At 45.2% G+C, this 20,013-nt stretch overlaps 1 protein-coding gene across 1 annotated transcript; it reads left to right on the top strand.

Annotated features, from left to right (window-relative positions):
• Window positions 1-1,627: 1,627 nt before the first annotated feature.
• LOC116460914 (putative BPIFA4P protein) lies at window positions 1,628-18,470 on the top strand. Its single transcript, XM_032142245.1, has 9 exons — window positions 1,628-1,664; window positions 6,214-6,327; window positions 7,328-7,475; window positions 9,546-9,650; window positions 10,539-10,688; window positions 13,153-13,234; window positions 13,851-13,914; window positions 15,723-15,802; window positions 18,049-18,470. The coding sequence occupies exons 2-8, from the start codon at window positions 6,228-6,230 to the stop codon at window positions 15,761-15,763; spliced, it is 690 nt and encodes a 229-aa protein (XP_031998136.1). The 5' UTR covers window positions 1,628-1,664; window positions 6,214-6,227; the 3' UTR covers window positions 15,764-15,802; window positions 18,049-18,470.
• The last annotated feature ends 1,543 nt before the right edge of the window (window positions 18,471-20,013 follow it).

The following is a 20,013-nucleotide window of genomic DNA, read 5'->3' as shown; positions in this document are numbered from 1 at the left end:
GGAAGTGAGAAAAAACTGAAAAGGGATGCCAAAATTTGACAGAAGTTTATTTGTTAGACCCGACTCTTATTTCTGTGTTAGTGCATGCAAGAAAAAAAATGCATTTTCAAAAAAAATAGCAAGGTTGTTGAGTAACTAGCTGAGCCAAGCCTGTGCTGGGCAATTCAGAGGTGACCTAAGCAGTGCCTCTCCAACCTCAGCATGCAAGGAATGTGTTCCTGCTACACCTGTTGCAGGGGCTGGAGGGACTGAGAGGGGAAGAGGGCAAGACTTGTTCCCACCATCAAGAAAGTACAGCCTGTTCCTGCTGCAATAACAAAATATCTTAGACTGAGTAATTTATAAATAATAGAAATTTACGTCTCACAGTTCTGGAGGCTGGAAGTCCAAGATCAAAGTGCCAGCAGACTTGGTGTCTGCTAAAGGCTTTCTCTCTGCTTCGAAGATGACACTTTCTCACTGCAATCGCAAGAGAGAAAGGATGGAAGGGCAAAAAGGGACAAATGTTGTGTCCTCATATGGCAGAAGAGAAGTGGAGGGGCCAGGCAGCTATCTGAGGCCACCTTTATAAGGACACTGTCCTATTCATGAGTACAGAACCCTTATGACTTAATTGATTCCCAACAGGCCCCACCTCTTAATACCACTACTTTGGGGTTTAAGTTCCAACATATGAATTTTGGAGGGACACATGCATTCAAACCATGCACGTGTTTTAAGACATCTTTGCAATTAAGGCTTTAGTGGGGTCCCAACCTTTCAAAATGGTTGAGCACATCTGTTCTCAAGTCTTCAAGGAACACACATCTTCAGTGAGATAGAGAACAGTTACCCCTACCCTACAAGGAAACCACAGCTCTGCTCTAAAAGGAGGGAATTGTGATGTAGTGTGAAGGTTAAAAGCTTTTGTAGAAGGTAGAACTAGATTCAAATCCTGATTCTATTATACACTAGCTCTAGGACCTTGGGCAAGATTTGTCTTCTCTTGAGTCTTAGTTTTCTCATCTGTAAAATGAGGCGAATTAGTTCTTAGATGGTAAGGATGCATTTGTGAAAATTGCCTGTCAATGTGAGCTACTATTATTATAGATGGAGAGACAGAGACCATGAAAGGGCTTGGGAGCTGCCCAGCATCAAACAGCAAGAAATGGGCAGCGCCATGCTAGAACTCAAGGGTCTGGGACCACAGACCAGTAAACTGAAGCTAGGACACCCTCTGCCTCCCCACTCACAGAAGACCGAGCAGCTTCTTTCCTCAGAGTCACCAGGCCCATTTCGCTTATTGTACAGATGAGAAAAGCATCTCAGAGCGGGGCAGGGATGTGAATGTGACTCCTGCACACCATCTTCCCACTTGCAGCCCCTCTCGGTGCTCTCCACACTCTCTGCACCTCTCCATTTGATGGCATTCGTGATGTACAGATTCAAATATGTTGTTGACATTCCCCCGGGCCTTCCAGGCAGGAATGTTTGCTTTGGAGGTATTGGATAGACGTGGTAACATCAAGGGCTTTCCATCAGCTTCCTAGCTGTCCATCACCCAGTGCCACGTCTCCCCCAGCAATGGGATCACCTGCCATTTATAAAGTCTGCCCCCCTACAGAGTCATCGGGAATCAACCTACAGAGGCCAGAGTGTCTCGACAGCACACCAGAGAAATCCAGGTAAGCACAAGGCAATGGCACTCTCCAACCTGCCTCTTCATCAGATGCTGAACCAGACTAAAGCTTTTGATACATGTTACCAGTTATTACCAGTTGTGTTTGGTTCTAGCACAGAATATGAAAAATCGTGGCTTCAATCATGATGAGAAGCCCAGAGTTAGGCTGGCGGAGCCTGCCATCTCCTTCCTTGGCTACCCTTAAGATGTGTCTTTCATCTTCCTGCTAGTAAGATAACTGCTGGGCTCCAGTCGTCATGTCTTATAAGTAATCAGGAAAAAGCAGGAGAGGAAAACAAAAGCATACAATTTGCAACGGGTCAGCCACTCTAGATGAAGCCCCGACCTACAATTTCCATTTATATCTCATTGATCTTGCCTGGTTGCAAAGAAGGTTGGGAAAGATAATTTCTTTGTTAAGCACATTTCTTCCTTCAAAAATAAAAGGATTCTGTAAATAAAGAGGGAAGAATGGGCATGTGCCCTCGGCTCTCCAAGCTTCCGTTTCCTGCTCTGTAAAGGAAGCATGTCAATAACTGTCTCATAGGATTGGGATGTTGTAGGAATTGGGGCACTCCTCCAACATCCAGCAGGAAAGATGCTTCCTGGCCACCCTCCCCTCCTTCAGACTGTCTGTGAGTCTTCCAAGGGTACTCACTGTCAGAACCAGGGAGGGATAAAAAGGAACTTTAATTTGCAAATCCAAAATTAACTTCTATTCAGTGGCACTAGGCTAAACAATTTTCAAAATGCTTGCTGAATTCTCCTAGTAACCTTTTTGAGTGAGATGCAGATTAAAGTATAAAAAACTAAAAGATAGGAGAGCCAGGTGCTAGCCACTAACTACAGCTGGCCTTAGGAAAACTTAACCCTGATCCGAGCCTCAGTGTCCTATCTGTAAAATGGGTATTGGGCCAGGTGCGATGGCTCATGCCTGTAATCCCAGCACTTTGGGAGGCTGAGATGGGAGGATCACGAGGTCAGGAGTTTGAGATCAGCCTGGCCAATATGGTGAAACCTGTATCTACTAAAAATAAAAAAATTAGCCGGGCATGATGATGTGCACCTGTAGTCCCAGCTACTTGGGAGGTTGAGGCAAGAGAATCGCTTGAACCCAGGAGGCAGAGGTTGCAGTGAACCGAGATCCTGCCACTGACTCCAGCCTGGGTGACAGAGCAAGACTCCATCTCAAAAAAAAAAAAAAAAAAAAAAAAATGAGTGTTGGGTGGGTAGGAATGAGTCCAAATGACTCCTTTGCTTCCCCCCTATCTCCTTTAGCTCCATAGAGAACCTCTCAGAGTGACCCTGAAGCTGACTCTACTTACCTGGTATCCCACAGGTACTGCCCCAAGATGCTGAAGGTCTTGGGCCTCCTTATCCTCTGTTGGTTTCTTGCCCTGTTGTCTGCTCAATATTTGAATATTTGACTTGACTTGCCTGTGGGTTTATTATATTGTATATTTTAATTTCTTGGCCTTTAGCCCCTTGGTCATTTTTTAAGCATGCATGCCTTGTAAATTGCTATTGGATGCTGAACATGATGGTGAAATGACATTATCTTTTTTCCAGAAACGAAGATGGCAGAAAGATAGAGCAGAAATGGATCATGACCCTGCCTAGGCTTAGCTTTGTGTTTTATTAGGTAGAACTATTTTGGTCTTGTTCTTACTTTTAGAGGGAGACTATTTCTAGGGTGTGGCCCTTTCTCCTAGAGCACAGTGTTTTATGTCTTCACTGAGAGCTTAAGATGTGTACCAAGTTTCCTCCCATCAAAGGGGCCCCACCTCCAACTAGTGCTTCCTTCCCCAGCATCACACAGTGGATGTGCTGAGGTCTCTGTTCAGCTTTTTAACTTTCAGCTGCTATTTTCTGCCACATGGCTGAGAGTTCCACACTGCAAGGGTGCAGCTTAAAAAGCTGAGATTTCAAGGCTCCTTCCCTGGGGAACTTTCTCTTTGGGATTTTGCCCCTCAAGTCCCCGGCACTCTGGTGGCCCCAAATTCCAACTTCTGTCTCCTCATCCCTGTAAGACTAGCTCTTTTTGCTTGGACCCTGGTTGACATGTTGGAAAATGAACTCAGGCAAAAGCTGGGGTGAATATGGAGCCCGCCTTGAATGATGCCTCTTTCTCAAGAATTACAAGGTTTCAAATTGTGCCCATGTAGTTGCTCATGGATGTCGTCCTTTGTTTTTACAGATTTCCATCTCTTATAGTTGACTTTAGTTGGGAGTATTAGTCTGATGCAAGATACTCTGTCGTGATCAAAACCAGAACTCTGTAGATGGAACTTGAACTTAGATTTCACAGGGACTGTGCAACCCCTCATTTGGGGTTCAGGGATAGGGTGAGAAGGATGAACACAGAGAATGTTTCCATACTTATAAAAACAGGCTGGGTGTGGTGACTCACGCCTGTAATCCCAGTACTTTAGGAGGCTGATGCGGGCAGATTACCTGAGTTTAGGAGTTCACGACAAGCCTGGGCAACACTGTGAAACCCCGTCTCTACTAAAATTAAAAAAAAAAAAATTAGCTGGGTGTTGTGGCTTGCGCAGAGGTTGCAGTGAGCTGAGATTGCGCCACTGCACTCCAGCCTCGGTGACAGAGCGAAACTCCATCTCAAAAACAAAACAAAACAGAACAAAACACCACACACACACAAACAAACAAACACACAAAACAAACAAAACACACAAACAAACAAACAAAAAGAACTTCAGGGTTGGTTGTTATTCCTAGAAAATGCTTCACGGGTTATAATGTGGCAGGTAAATGCAGAAAAACACCTAAGGATATTCCTGCCGGTGTCATCTGGGGTAAAAACATGAAAATAGCCCAAAAGTGGAGACATTCCATGAACATCGGTCAATACATACCTTAGAAAATTCTGCAGACAAGGAGGTAGACAGTCCTGATGTGCTGCTACTTGAACAAATGCTTCTGTAGAAGCATGACAGGCCAATCCTTGTTTCTCATCATGTTACATGAATGCACAGCTATGGAAAGAAAAACTTCCGAAAAAAGATACAACAGAAGTTATCTCTGTGAACTGATTTTTATTTACTTTTTTCTCTTTGTACATATCTTTATTTTCTAATTTTTCTACTTGCCTAAAAACAGATCACCCAAATTAAAATGTTAAACCTGGCCCGGTGCAGTGGCTCATGCCTGTAATCCTAGCACTTTGGGAGGCCAAGTCGATGGATCACCTGAGGTCAGGAGTTCAAAACCAGCCTGGCCAACATGGTGAAACCCTGTCTGTACCACAAATACAAAAAAATTAGCCAAGCGTGGTGGTGGGTGCCTGTGATTCCAGTGACTTGGGAGGCTGAGGCAGGAGAATTTCTTGATCCCAAGAGGCAGAGGTTGCAGTGAGCAGAGATCACACCACACCACACTCCAGCCTGGGCAACAGAGTGAAACTCTGTCTCAAAAATAAATAAATAAATAAAATAAAATAAAATGCTAAACCAAATGGGTTATGAATTTGCATGAGAATAGTGACCTGGGACCGGGCTGAGAGTCTCTTTGGAATCTGTCAAGTGTCTAAGGAGAGAATCGGTCCCTACCAGCCTCTGCCTGTTAGTCTCAGGTCCCAGTGGGACCATTTGCACTGACATTTGGTTGAAGTCCCAGGAAGCCACACGAACATCTGCATGCACCTCCTTTCCAGGAGGTGTGGAGGGTGTGTCAAGATCCCGAGGGCCACTCCTAGCCCAGGGAGTGCGCCATTCAAGCGGGCACAGTAAATGGGCCTGCAGTGTCCACATACTCCAGCCCTGGTCCCTCAGCCTGGGCCCTTCTTGTCCATGCTGCGGAGCCTACTCTCTCCCACCAGCTCAGTGAGGTAAGCCCTTGAAAATGTCAAGTGAAAATCATGATCATAATGACGCATCAGCACAGCGGTGACCATTGTGAAGCACTTACAATGTACAAGGTGCTGTGCTAAGTGCTTACAACAAGAGCAAGAGGAAGGTATGAGTTTGGATCCTCTGCATTTTCCAGATGAGGAAAGCCTAAGGTATCCAGCAAGTAGGTGGCAGAGCTGGGATCCCATCCCAGGTCTGTCTGTCTCTGAAGCCAGGGCATATCACCACCACCATTTTGCTGTAAAATGAGGATAGTGTGTCCTGCATAACATCATGTGGTGAAGCAACTTGCGCTAAATCCCACAATCCCACAGCTGCTAACAGGTGGGGGACTTCAGAGACCATTGTCATAACTTTAACATTATGCAGCCTCTCGCAGCAGCCATGAGCAGCCCTGCTGGAGAAGGCAGTGTCCCTGCAGGAAAAACCGTTATGTCCAGCTTTGGGGCATAAATACAGGTTGTGTGGCCTTGGGCAAGTGACTTCATCTCTTGGACCCTCCCTTTCTTGCTCTAAACTATGAGGAAAAGCAGGTCCCTCCCTGAGCCTCAGTAGACCCATCTGTAAAATGGACATAGGTGAATGGGTCCACATGAGTTCTGTGGCCACTTCAGATCTAAGCTCTGGGAAGACCCTCTGAGAAAGTGTCCTTGCAAATGACCTCTTTGCCCTGATCCTCCACAGAGACCTGACCCAAGATGCTGAATGTCTCCAGCCTCTTTGTTCTCCTCTGTGGGCTGCTTGCCTCATCCTCTGCACAGGAGGTCCTGGCTGGAGTTTCTTCCCAGCTCCTTAATGGTGAGACTGTCCTGCTTTGGGTCATGCAGAACCCTGAGCCAATGCCAGTTAAGTTCTCATTAGCAAAGTGCCTGGGACACAATTAACACTATTAATTGTTAGCTGTCCTGACTGCAACATCGTTTAATCCTCATTTTCCGAGAGCCCCCTCTTTCCTGTCTCCTTGCTGTGCTTTATCTATCAAGACCCACCATCAAAGGAACCAGCTCTACATGGACTGGTCCTTGTCCCAGCCTTTGTACCTGCTGTTCCCTCTGCCTGGAACACTCTTTCCCTACCTGTCAACATGGCTGCCTCCCTTCCTTCAGGTCTCTGCTCAAATGCCACATTTGCAGAAAGCCCTTCCTTGACCTCCTGCATAAATGAATCCCTCACCCTGCCTTTTATTTTTTTGTCATAGGATGGACTGATATTCAGCAGCATGGTCATCGTGGTTAAAACATTGAAATTTTGGGGTATACTATTTGGGAAATATTTCCTGCTTAGAGACTCTCCAGGTGCCCGCCATTGCCCTAACCATCCCAGCTTCACCCCCAGAACTCTAGCTTCCCCATGAACGAAACAACTATGAAATTAACACCTGGCACAGCCCGGGGAGCCCAGGACCTGGATCCAGAGCTATGGCCAGTGCCGCTGCTGAGCTCATTGTTAAATACTTTGAAACCAACTCCTTCACAGCACTTGTTTGCACCTGAATCCTGCCTGTCCCTTTATTCTCTACTTTTTCATCTGTCTCTCCTCAGTCCCATAAGAATGCCGGCTCCATCAGAGTGGTGCCCAGGGTGGTGAACAGACTGGGTGCATGGCCTGGGTGCATAGTAGGCCCCTGTGAATACTTGCTGGATGATTATGTCTGGAACTTGGCCCAGAGCCCAGCAAGCCAGAAATAGCTGAACAAGTCAGAGCCACATAGGGGACATGCTCGGAGGTCAAGGTTGTATCTGAGGATCTTTGGCATCTAAATGTCTACTTGGGTTTGGGGGTGGGGCATTCTTTACAGATTTGACTCAAGGACTCCTCAGGGCAGACTTTCTTCCCAGCCTGCAGACAACTGGCCTCCAGAAATCATTGAGTAGTGCCTTTGACGGTGTATCAGGCCTCCTGGACATCTTGGGGCCTCCACTCACCAATGAGATCAACACTGTTAGGTGAGTGGCCTCTGATCACCAACCACCCACGATCCAGGTTGTCCTGGTTTGTTGGATTGTTAGAGCTCTCCCCACATTTCCTGACCTCACAGAGGCCCCTCCCTTGCAAAAAGCCTTTCCAACTCTGATGGCCTGAGATCCCCTGGTTGGGAGAAACTCCCACGGTGGGAAGCTAGGGGAGGGGCTAAAGACACAGGGATTCAGTCCCCTTGTCTGGGAAGAGGATGGCTGCTCACCAGCTGTGACAGCATCACCAATCTCCCCCTTTCTCTGAGCCTCAACATCTGCCCTGTTCAATGGGAAAAAATAGCTTCTACCCGCAAGGGGCTGTTGTGAACATTAAGTGAAATAATATGTGTAAAATGTTTGCACATCTTCCTCTCCTCAGTAAGCATCCAATCACAGGTAATAAACAACAACAACAAGAATGTGGTAATCCTAACACTAGATGATGCTGGGCTTTAGGGTTAGACTGGCCACCAGAATATAGAAAACCTGGGTCCCTTGTCTCACAAGCATCTTAAACTCAACATGTCGAAAACTCAACTGCTGACTCCCACCTTCATCCCTGCCCCAACCTATGCCTCCCCCTGCCCAGCCCATCTTACCTAATGACAACTCCATCCATCCAGTTGCTCTGGCCAAAAAGTGTGATGTCCTGCCTGGCTCCTCTGTCACCTTTGTACCTGCTTCCAGCCTGTTGCCAAACCCTGCCTGTCACTTCTGCCTTTAAATCATACCCAGGCATCTCAGCACTTTTTTTTTCCACCTCTGATGATCTGAGCCACCATCATCTCCCCGCTTGACTTACAGCCCCAGATTATCCTGCTTCCACCCACCAGCCCTCATCTCCTCTGTTCTGTTCTGCCAGTATCCAGAAAAATCTTTCTAAGAAGTGGAGCCGACCCTGTAACTCCCTTGTCCAAACCCTCCAATGTCTTCTCTTCACCCTCAGAACCAAGCCCAAAGTTCTTACCACTGGCCCTCAAGGCTCCACGCAATCTGGCCCTGGCTACCTCGCTCACCTCTTCTACTAGTCTCACCTCACTCTCTGCCTGCTAACCACACGAAGCCTGTTGCTGTTCCTCAAACACACCAGCCACATTTCAGCCTGAGGGATTTTGCACTTGCTGTGTTTTCTTTATTTTTGCTATTATTATTGTTTTGAGATAGGGTCTTGCTCTGTCTCCCAGGCTGGAGTTCAGTGAGTGGTGTGACCACAGCTCACTGCAGCCTCAACCTCCTGGGCTCAAGCCATCCTCCTGCCTCAGCCTCCCGAGTAGCTGGGACCATAGACACGTGCCACCATGCCCAGCTAATTTTTTGTTTGGTTAGTTGATTTTTTGTTTTGCTTTGTTTCGTTTTCAAGACAAGGTCTTTCTCTGTCACCCAGGCTGGAGTGCAGTGGCACAATCATGGCTCACTGCAGCCTTGAGTTCTCAGGCTTAATTGATCCTCCTGCCTTGGCCTCCCAAAGTGCTGGGATTACAGGCGTGAGCCACTGCACCTAGCCTTGCTCTGTCTTAAGCCTGTCCTTTCCTTCTCCTGGCTATCTGCATGACTCATTCTTACTTCATTCGTGACTCTGCCCAAACGTCACCTCCTATGATAAACCTTCCCTGACTACCCTGTCTGAAATTCCACTCTTCCCGATATTACCTTCCATCTTCCTGATCCTGTAGGGCCTTTTTTTTCACTGTGCCTATCACTTTCTATATGTATTTATGTACTGGATTTATTCTCCTATACATACATACCTGCTGCAAGCATCTGCTATATATGGCTTTCAGTCTTATTCACTCAGTGATTTCAGCCTGCTTGGTACTGGGCAAAGTGCTGAACGTGAGTATTCTGAGATACATCAAGGTAAGAGCTTCTTTTTGCTCAGGGATATATTCCCCGTGCTGATAACACATAGTAACTTTGCAATAAACTACCTGGTTAATGAATGAGTAACCATCTTTGCATATATTCAGCTTCTTCTCTGCAAGGGACCTGCCATTGCACAAAGTGAGGTCCACCTGCAGCAGGAGCCACAGCCTCCCTGTGTTGTGCTGTTTCTCCACCCAGGATACAGGTGAAAAATCCTCAACTCCTCCAAGTCTCCATCGAGAGCACCCCTCAAAGAAAGGAGGCCACTGTACGAGTACCATTCACGTCTGAGTTGATTGTGCAGTAAGTCACAGCTACGGGTCTCGCAGGCTGCATCGGCTTTTGCACAGGAGTCGGGGGATGTGGGCAGAGCCCTAACCAAAGGGCTCAGCAACAGACTCACTGTGCGGTTAGAGCAAAACATCCACCCTCTCTGGGCCTGAGTCACCCCATGTGTAGAATGAGAGGCCTGCAGAATACTTGAGTGCTCCAAGCTTGGGGCCTCTCTGGGGAAAGCAGAAGAGTTGAGCAGATTTCCTCTCCCTGCCTCATCCAGACAGCCCCCACCTTCGTTTATTTGGACTTCATGAGTCTACTTAGTTCTGATTGAATGTAACTGAAGACAAGAACACAGAATCACCTCTGGACCCCAATTCCGTGGCACTATTGCCTAGAGATCACCCCAGGGGCTGCATCTGACCCACTGATATATTTGTCTGGTTTGCATGGTGCATCTGCAGAGGCCAGGCATTCTCCAGTTCACCACAGCCTTTACCGCTCCCTGTGAAACTAATTGCCTGTCTACTTCATTCATTTCCATTTCAAGCCTGGCCATCAAGGCAATGGAGTTTGAGACCTCTAGAAAAGGACTTTCCAAGGTCAGATGCAGTTTCCCAGTTTTGATAAGATGTCATACTTAGAATCAACATTTTCCTTCCTAACTGTCCTCAGAGCCAGAGGTAGCAAGTATTAGTTAGACTCCCTGAGTGCAGAACCCTCTGACTTAGCCACTGGCTGGATGCGTGACTTGGAGAAAGCCATTCCCATTCTCCGGGACTGAATGGCCTCTTTTGAAAAATGAGAAAATGACCTTAACAGGGTGGTTTTGCATAACCCTAGTTCTAGAAATAAATGAGGATATGGTAAGCTCTGAGCTTCTCTCCCACCTGCCTTACCTCTTCCCTCCTACAGGCTCCTGACCATGAAGCCCTTCACAGCTAATATGCAGTCGGATATAAAAGTCCAGATTCGTTTGGAGAAGAATGTAGGTGACAGATATGAGCTTGCCTTTGGGAACTGCAGGCTCTTGCCTGAGGCAATTTGGATCCAAACTGGAGTCCAGTGAGTTCTCAATCTGTCTTTCTCTGTGTCCAGCTGGTTATGATGACGTCCCCAGTGAGGTTTCACCTGAAAGATGTCACCAGAAAAAGAATACCCTACAAAATTAGGCTTTTGTGTGTATGGTGATATGTGTATAATAAATAGGACTTTCTGTGTCTTTAAAATTTTGTTTTTTACAAAAGTAATAATTCTATCGACATGAAAAGAGACTTACCAAACAGTACTAAGCAAAAAAAAAAAAAAAAAGAAGGATTGCTTGGCCATTTGTTGATAGGTTATTTCTAAACTTTTTGGGCCTAACCAGGTGGCTCATGCCTGTAATCTCAGTACTTTGGGAGGCCAAGGCAGGTGGATAGCTTGAGCCCAGGAGTTCAAGACCAGCCTGGGCAACATGGCAAAACCCTGTCCATACAAAAAATACAAAAATTAGCCAGGTGTGGTGGTGGGCACCTATAGTCTCAGCTACTGGGGAGGCTGAGGTGGGAGGATCACTTGAGCCCAGGAGGTTGAGGCTGCAGTGAGCCATAAGCATGCCACTGCACTCCAGCCGGGGCAACAAGCAAGACCCTATCTCAAAATAATTAGTTAATTAAAAAGATAGATATTTTGCTAACATAAATAACCCAGAACATTTTGATACAGGAAACTTTCCAAAATAGAATTATTTTCTTATTGTAGATTTTTATGATTATTCCAAAAGTATACACAGTTCTACAACTTCTAAGTTTTATGGCACTGCCAAACCACTCACCAAATGCCTTACCAATGGAACTGAACCAAGTGGCATGTCTGTAGCTGACACTGGGCAGTTCTGTCCCATATACGATCAATCCCAATTATTCTCTTTTTCACAACATTTATTCTTTTATACATCCATACCTTCCCCAAGCATCTGCTATAGATGGCTCTCAGTCTTACTCACTCATTTATTTCAGCCTGCTTGGTGCTGGGAAAGTGCTGAATATGATTATTCTGAGGTATGTTAAGACAAGATCTTCTTTTCACTAGGAGGAAAATCCCACGAATGCTATTATTTTCATTACTTTTACTACCAGTAGAGAAGGATTTCATCATTTCTTAGTCTCTGATATTTCCTCTTCAGAGAAACTGTCTTCAGAGGTTTTGCCCTTTTATTAACTAGAGTTTTAGTGTTTACTTCGAAGTTTATAATCTCTTTTTAAAAATCTTCTTTTTAAATATTTTTTTTGAAACGGGGTTTCACTCAGTTGCCCAAGCTGAAGTGCAATGGTGGTGCAATCTCGGCTCACTGCAAGCTCCGCCTTCCCAGCTCAGGCGATCCTCCCGTCTAGGCTTCCTGAATAGCTGAGATTACAAGCGCAAGCCACCATGCCTGGCTAATTTTTGTGTTTTTTGTAGAGACAGAGTTTCACCACGTCTCCCAGGCTGGTCTCAAACTCTTGCACCCAACTGATCTACCTGCCTCAGCCTCTCAAAGTGCTGGGATTGCAGTCATGAGCCAACACACCTAGCTCTTTTTAAAGTTTTTTTTTTAATTAAGGCTGATATCCACATTTAGCTGAATCCAGTAGTCATCACCAGTCCATTTTCTATCCTGTCTTCTTCTTATTTTGATTCATCTCAGTTGCTCACTGTTTCAGGAAAGATCTGGGTGTGGAATGCTTTCTGCACCCTTGCACACCTGGTCCTGTCCTCCTGACATGCTCAGACATAAGTGAGAACCAGGCCAGATTCACAGCCCATCTCCCCTTCTGAAAACTCTGCAAATACCTCTCTCTCCCATGATATACTAAAGAAAACATGTCCCTCTTTTGTGAGGAATTTGAGACCTCAGGTTGGAAGCAGTAGGTCATAGCTGATTTCTATGCAAACTCTTTAAGAAATAAAGACATAAACCCTTGACTGACAATAAGAGAGATTTACCCTCACATGTTAAGGATTAGGGACTGAGTCAGGAACATAGAACACAAGGACACCTTTATGCTATCCCCTGCTTCTTTCTCCTTTCTCCCAATTAAAGAACGATGTTACACTGTTCCTTCCATGAAAGCATTGGCCCTCTGGCAGAGGAGATAAGTTCTACTGTAGCATCAGGTAATCAGAGAAATGGGAAAGTGAGAAGGAAGGAGAGAACATAGAATTGGCTAGGATGGTCAAGAAGAGCTTTCTGGAGGAAACCAGTTGGCTGGGCCTAACAAAGTGACAGAATTTGAAGAAGCATCTCCAGAGGGAGATGCAAAATAGTCACAGAAAATATAATGGTGAATAACAACGATAAGGGCAAGGTGATTTAAATTGGAAGATTAATTTTAAAGAGCCCTAGAGTGTGGATTAGAGCAGTAGGACACGGCTGGGTGATGGAATGCCATGGAAACAAGGAGTAGACTTGAAGAAGTTCACAGGCATTGAGCAAAGAAGTGATGGGGATAAAGGAGAGTCTGAGAGAAGTTAATCTGTTCTGCATATTTTCTGCCTCTTCATTTAGACTTGCCCCAGCAGCAAAATTTGTTGTGGCAAACATAGAGAGAAACCTGAAAAACATAGTAGCCCATGATCTGGGACGAAAAGTAAGTATGCAAACCCAGATTACTTCTGTTTTTGAGCTGAGACTCAGAGCATGGGGGGGTTGGATCTTCTTAATGAAGTGGGAAGAAATCTTCCAGGAAGGAGAGTTAGGGACAGATGGAGTGGCATCTATTAAGTTTCCATTCTGCAATCAGGCACTGGTGAAGTATTTTATAAACATTATTTAATTATTCAGGTCAAAATGAGCATCCATGTGACCAGAAGTGAGTAGATAAATCTCCCCAAAACTCAGTTTCCTTATCTGTAAGATGGAGGTAAGCAATCACAAAATTAACATTCACTAAGCATGCAAACACTGTGCTAAGTATCTGAAATGAATTTTCTTATCTCATCCTCCAAACAATCTCATACTCCAGGTAACAATATCGTCTTCGTTTTCCAGATTTAAGTTCCAGAGAAGGCCAATGACTTACTCAAGTCATAGAGCTACCAAGTGGCTGAGCTGGCTTGTGACCCTAGGGCAGTCTGCCCCCAAAACCCATCTACTTGGTTGTCCCCAGAATGCGTTGGCTTAGGAGAACTTGCCTTGCTCACTCCCATTTAGGCGTTATTAGTGGAGCCCTCCTCCTGACTTTTGCCTATTTCCTTGTCTTTCAGGTGTGTCCTGTGATTAATAAATGGCTCTACAACCTGGACCAGCATGTGGTTAAAGAATTGATTAGTAAGTGCTGGAGGTGGGAAGGGACAGGAACCCTCCAGAAGAAAACTCAGAACCCTCCCTCACCCTTTGTATTTCATTTCCCCTTACCTCACTCTGGCACTTCTCCTAGACCAAAATTCTCTTTCCTGCTGAAGTAGAATGGTCCCTAATAATAACAACCTTAATAATAAACTCAGCTGACATTTACTGAGGGAGCCCAGTGTGCCAACATGAAGCACTGTGCCTGCACTAGCAATTGAACGTGCACCTTTAGCTAAGGACTTGCTGGTTTCAATTCTATTCTTGTCCCCAAAGCCTAGAGCAGCTGAGATATGAATGGAAACTTCTCCAGGGGAGAAAATCTGCCCAATTCTCCCTTTGTCCTCCTCTAAAATTATATGATGTTAAATGATGGGCAGAAAATTGGTCTGTTTTCAGCCCAGACAAACACTGCCTCCTTTCAGTAGTCCCTACCTCAAGCATCCAAAGTTTTCATATCTGCCAGAACTCAAAGCAAAAAATGCAATATTGAATCTCAGCAGCTCAGGCCCCCAGCAGGACTCCAAACTTCCTCCACCAAAAAAAAAAAAAAAATGCTGAATTGAAAGGTATATGCCTTCATTCACTGAATATTCACTAGTCCTGCCAAGTGCTAGATGCCAGAGTTTCTAAAATTCCTCAAGTGGCTCTCCCAGCAAGCAATTTTCTGACCTCTGCTTATTCCATTAACTGGGAAGTCACTACTTTTTTTTTTTTTTTTTTTTTTGAGATGGAATCCAGCCCAGGCTGGAGTGCAGTGGTGCGATCTCAGCTCACTGCAAACTCTGCCTCCAGAGTTCAAGCGATTCTCCTGCCTCAGCCTCCCAAGTAGCTGGGATTACAGGCAGGCATCACCACCCCTAGCTAATTTTTGTATTTTTAGTAGAGATGGGGTTTCATTGTGTTGGCCAGGCTGGTCTTGAACTCCTGACTTCAAGTGATCCACCCGCCTCAGCCTCCTAAAGTGCTGGGATTACAGGTGTGAGCCACTACCAGTGAGCCCGGCCAGAACTCACTACTTATGAGGTAGGAAGCTTCAGGCAACTAATCTGGATGAGCCTAAAAACTCCCAAAGCTTGTGTTTCCAGGCCCACTTGAATGAATGGGACAGCTCAACCAACACCTTCGCTCTACTATGGGCCATCGCTTCAGAGAGACGGCCAGGTGAATGGAGACTCTGGCTGTAGTAATGGCACCTTTCTCCACTGTCTCATTCCAGTGTAGGAGCTCTTATGTGATTAGCTTGGGAAGAAGTGGTTGTTCCTAATCTGTAGATAAGGAAACCAAGATCCAATAACTTTAAGCAATTTGCCTAAGATTACTTAGTAAAAAATAATAACAATAAAAGCTAAATGCATATTAAATGCTTTTACTATGTGCCAGGCTCTTTGCAGACTTTATATATGTTAATTTGAACAGTCTACACGATTCGTGAACTAGGTATTATCACTATCTGCATTTTAAAGATGAGGAAACAGAAACAAAGGAAGATCAAAATGTTTGCCCATATTTCCATGGAAGAAAATGTCAGAGCCGGAGTAAACCTACATCCTCCAGCTATAGAGCCCACACTGGTAGTCACTGTACTGCATGGATAAAGAACTGTCAGTTAAATCATACAAGACAGCCAGTGGCAAATAAGAGCTTCCAGTCTCAGCCTTCTGTCTCCACACCTTGGGCTCATTTCTCATCCCTATTCTGCTCCCAGTGCTGTTCCAAGGGGGAAACTTCCCTGGCCTCTCTGATCCTCCTCCATCCCCACTGTCTGAGGTATCTCTTTTGCATTCTAGGTCTGGTCCTGCTGCAGGAAAAGTACCAAGTCACCATCTAAATATCCCCAAAGTGAAGAAGCTATGTTTGTAGCAATCCGGTGAGAAACCAAAGCATGTTTCCATTGCTTAGTGATGACCTTTGGCCTTTAGGGTCATTATAAGTGTGTTACTCATTCATTTGTTAAATTTTAGTCAAGCCTCTACTATATGCTAGACTCTATTCCACATGTTAGGAATACAGCAGTGAACAAGATGGACAAGGAATCTGATTTCCTAGAGCTTGTATTCTAGTTGGGAATACTAACAGTGAACAAGGAAATAAATATATAGTCAACTAAATTCCAGAGGATGGTGGGTATTCAGAAGAAAACAAAGCAGGAGGATGTGGGCAAAAGTAACTGGGGTGGGGGCAGAGAGAGAGTCATCAAATTAATATAGTCAGACAGAGGCTCTTTGGGGAACAGACATTTCAGCTGAGCCCTGAATGCTAAGGCAGAAGGAGTTGTGCCGAGGCCCAGGAGAAAAGTATCACAAGCAAGAGGATGAACATGTGCAAAGTCCCTGAGGCAGGAATGAGTGAACTTGCCTTTCTGAAGCAAAGAAAGGAGGCCGACATGGGCTGGAGTGTGTAGGGAACTCAGTTGTAGGAGACATCTTTACAAGAGTGATATTTGGCAGAGAAAAGGAAGGGATTTTCTATAAAAGGAGATGTCATTATTCATTCATTTATCGTGTATGTATTTGCAACTCTTTGGTGCTGAATACACTCTGCTCAGATGTCACCATCTCAAGTCTCTCAAAAGTGGCACATCCACCACTCTCTTCCCTGCTTTACTTTTCTTCATACCACTCATTATTATCTGACTTCCTACTATATTATTTGTATCTTTTCTCTCCACCTCTTAAAAGAATTTAGACCTCATGAAGTCAGGGACTTCATCTATTCCCTGTTTTATCCCAAGTTCCAGGATTACAAAAATGAATCACACTTGGCCCCGACCTCAAGAGCTCCCAGCCTAGCAGGAGATAAAACAAATAAATCGGCAATTTCATGTGCATTGAGGTGCTCAGTTGAGGTTCTATGGAAGTAGAGAGGCAAGATCCAGTAGCCAGGGGACTTCTAGGAGTCTGCAGAAGAGGCGAGATTTAAACTGGGTATTGAAAAATGATGAAGACTCACTTTGTGAGAAAAGACATTATAAGCAAAAGATACAGCATGTGCAAGTACACAGAAGCAGGAAAGGGTCTGATGCTCTGGGCAATGGGGAGAAGCTCTGGGCAATGGGGAGAAGCTCTGGGTGACTGCCCATAGGAGTCATGGGGGACAGAGGTATCCTCCCCTGAGGTGTAAGGATAAGCATGTAATAAGCTATGCTGTACACATGCTTTGTGAGAACAAGGTCACATGTGATGAATCGGGCTGTAAGAAGGTACAGTCCATGACAGGGGACGTAAAAAATTAAGTGCCCAACACCATAATGGAATCTACATCCTTGAGTTAATTAGCTTAGTTATGTAATACTCTAAACCAATGTTATCCAATAGAAATATAACAAGAGACACACAAGTAATTTTGAATTTTCTGGCAAGGCCATCTTTAAAAGGAAAAAGAAACAGATTATATTAACCTTACTAGTTTATATTTACCCACCATATCCAAAATATTATCATTTTAACATGGAATCAATATAAAAGTAATAAAATATTTTACATTCTATTTTTGCAGTAAGTCTTTGGTCTGATGTGTATTTTATACTTACAGCACATTTCAATGTGGAGTAGCTGCATTTCAAATGCTGATATCCATGCGTGACTTGTGGCTACCATATTGGACAATGCAGGTCTCTCTAAGTAAATTGGCTGGCAGTTGCAAAACGTTGAAAGGTCTAGGGCATCTCATGTATTCCTGCCAATATATCTAGGCTGCCACTTAGCACAGAAGTCCCAAATCTGTGACCCCCGCTCCATATTATATTCAGCTCACAGACATGTTTTGTTTAGCCTATAAAGTGTTTTATACATGTGACTGAGTTGCCAATGTTAAAAGTAAGAAATGTCTTTTGATTAGCTAGGGCACCTGGTGATATTTTGTATTATTGCGTTGTGAAGTAGGCCAAGGCGACGAGGAAGAGCCACCTTAATTGATGAGAGGAAGTCCAGGGAAACAATGAGAAAACGTTATCCAGGGAGAGGCAGTGGATGGGTGTCCCGACAGGAATAGACTTCAGCACCACGGACAGCAGTCGTGCCAGTGCGGAGTGGGAGGGCAGACGTGGGAAAGGCTGTCAGTTCTGACCGGAAGAAAGGGTATGAAATTTACTAATACCTGGATTATCTCACACAGAATCAGCTTCTGCATCTTAGTCTCCTCCCTGGAATGTCCTCCACACTCCAGGACACCACCTGCGTAGATCGTGTTGATTATTCAGCTGATGCCTGGAATTGCATGACCCACCCTGGACCAAAAGATCCCCTGCTTCTCCGGATACGGAGGTTATTTCCCTGTAAATCCTCACCAGAACCCATGTGCTGATTCCCTGTAATCTTCCCACAATAAATTTTTAGCAGCTCTGAACTGCAAACTGTCCAGCTTCCACAGCGCCATGTGGATGGGGGCAATGTAGCCAGAGATGGTGGTGAGTCTGGTCATGATAACAAAAGTCTGGAAAGCAGGGGAGGATACTTGGGTTGATTTATCCATTATCTCATAAACATCTGAAAACTCTGGCATGATGTTTCCCAAAGGCTAATTAAAATTTTAAAAAGATTTCCTGTCTTGTCTGGGACGTTTTCTGAACTAATTTTGTGACCTTGGGTGGCTCCATCCTCTTGGCCACAGTCTCCTCACTGTGCAGTGGGAATGTTGATCTCATCTTCCCAGCGCCCTCAGGCAGGAACAGCCTACAAAGTTGTGATTTATGGGAGAAACCTTATCCTGGCCCTGGTAACTCCATTTTTCTTCCCTGTATCACCAAACTTCCCAAAACACATGCTGCTATTCACTGCCTCTCCTTCCTCACCTTCGACCCTTGCTCATTTTTTTTTTTAAGATGGAGTTTTGCTCTGTCGTCCAGGCTGGAGTGCAGTGGTGTGATCTCGGATCACTGCAACCTCCGCCTTCCGGGTTCAAGAAATTCTCCTGCCTCAGCCTCCTGAGTAGCTCAGACTACAGGCATGTGCCACCATGCCCAGCAAATCTTCCTATTTTTTAGTAAAGATGGGGTTTCACCATGTTGGCCAGGCTGGTCTTGAACTCCTGGACTCAAGTGATCCACCTGCCTCAGCCTCCCAAAATGCTGGGATTACAGACGTGAGCCACTGCAACCGGCCATCATTTTTTTTTTAAATATGGCTTCCTTCTCCAAAGTATTATTCTAATTTAATTCTCATGATAAACCTAGGAAGTAACTGTTGTTTTCTCTTGAATAGGTGAGAAAACTGAGGCTCAAAGAGGTGCAGTGATGTGTGCAAGCTGCACCTCTAATAATGAGAGAGTCAGGACTGAAACCTACGTCTGCCTTAGAATGAAAGTTTGGGTCCTCACTGGGCCTGTGGGCACACTGTTTGTGTCCATATTCATGTTCCTGACCCCGCCCCCACCACTCTCCCTTTGTCTCACTTGCTCCGGTCACACTGGCTTTCTTGTGCTGCCTCCCCAGCTTGTTCCAACCTCAGGGCTGAACACTGGACTGGATTTTTATCTGTCCTGTTCACTGCTTGGCACATGGAGGGGCTCAGTGAAACCTGCCAACTCCCTGATAAATGCTTGCTCCTGGGAGCTGCCACACACTGCACAATAGCATGGAGAATGTCGCCCTCAGAGTCACACAATCCCTCTCCCAAAGACAGTTCCCCAATTCCCAGAGGATCCAGGTGAAGAAATTTAGTGCTGCAGCTATCTCCAGTAACCATGAGAATTTAGGATCAGCTAAAGCAAAATGAGCAAATATTGGGTGACACATGTTTGAGAAAATTAATAAAAGGGGGATTGGGAAATGGAAGAAGACAGAAAGCAAGTTTGGTCCCTTTGAGAAAGGCAGCAGGAAGCAGAAGAGAAGCCAAGTTGCTTGAAGAATAAAATTAATGATCAAACAGGTTGAATGTGCATTTTTAAAAGAAGGACCCATGCCCGTTTCCTCTTCCTACTGGCTGACATTTAAGGGCAGGTGAGGCTGTGCCTAGCTGGTTATCCTTAATGACCTGCCTTCCTCCTTTCCTCCTGAGAACACTCCTGCTAGGTAAGCCTCGGGGCTTGACAGGTTGGTTCCTGCCCCCTTGTGGTCCAGAGTGTTCATGGTTATGGCGAGAC

This window comes from Hylobates moloch, unplaced genomic scaffold (genome assembly GCF_009828535.3).
Source record: "Hylobates moloch isolate HMO894 unplaced genomic scaffold, HMol_V3 SCAFFOLD_21, whole genome shotgun sequence".
Classification (NCBI taxonomy): Eukaryota; Metazoa; Chordata; class Mammalia; order Primates; family Hylobatidae; genus Hylobates; species Hylobates moloch.
This window is presented reverse-complemented; position numbering and strand designations above follow the sequence as displayed.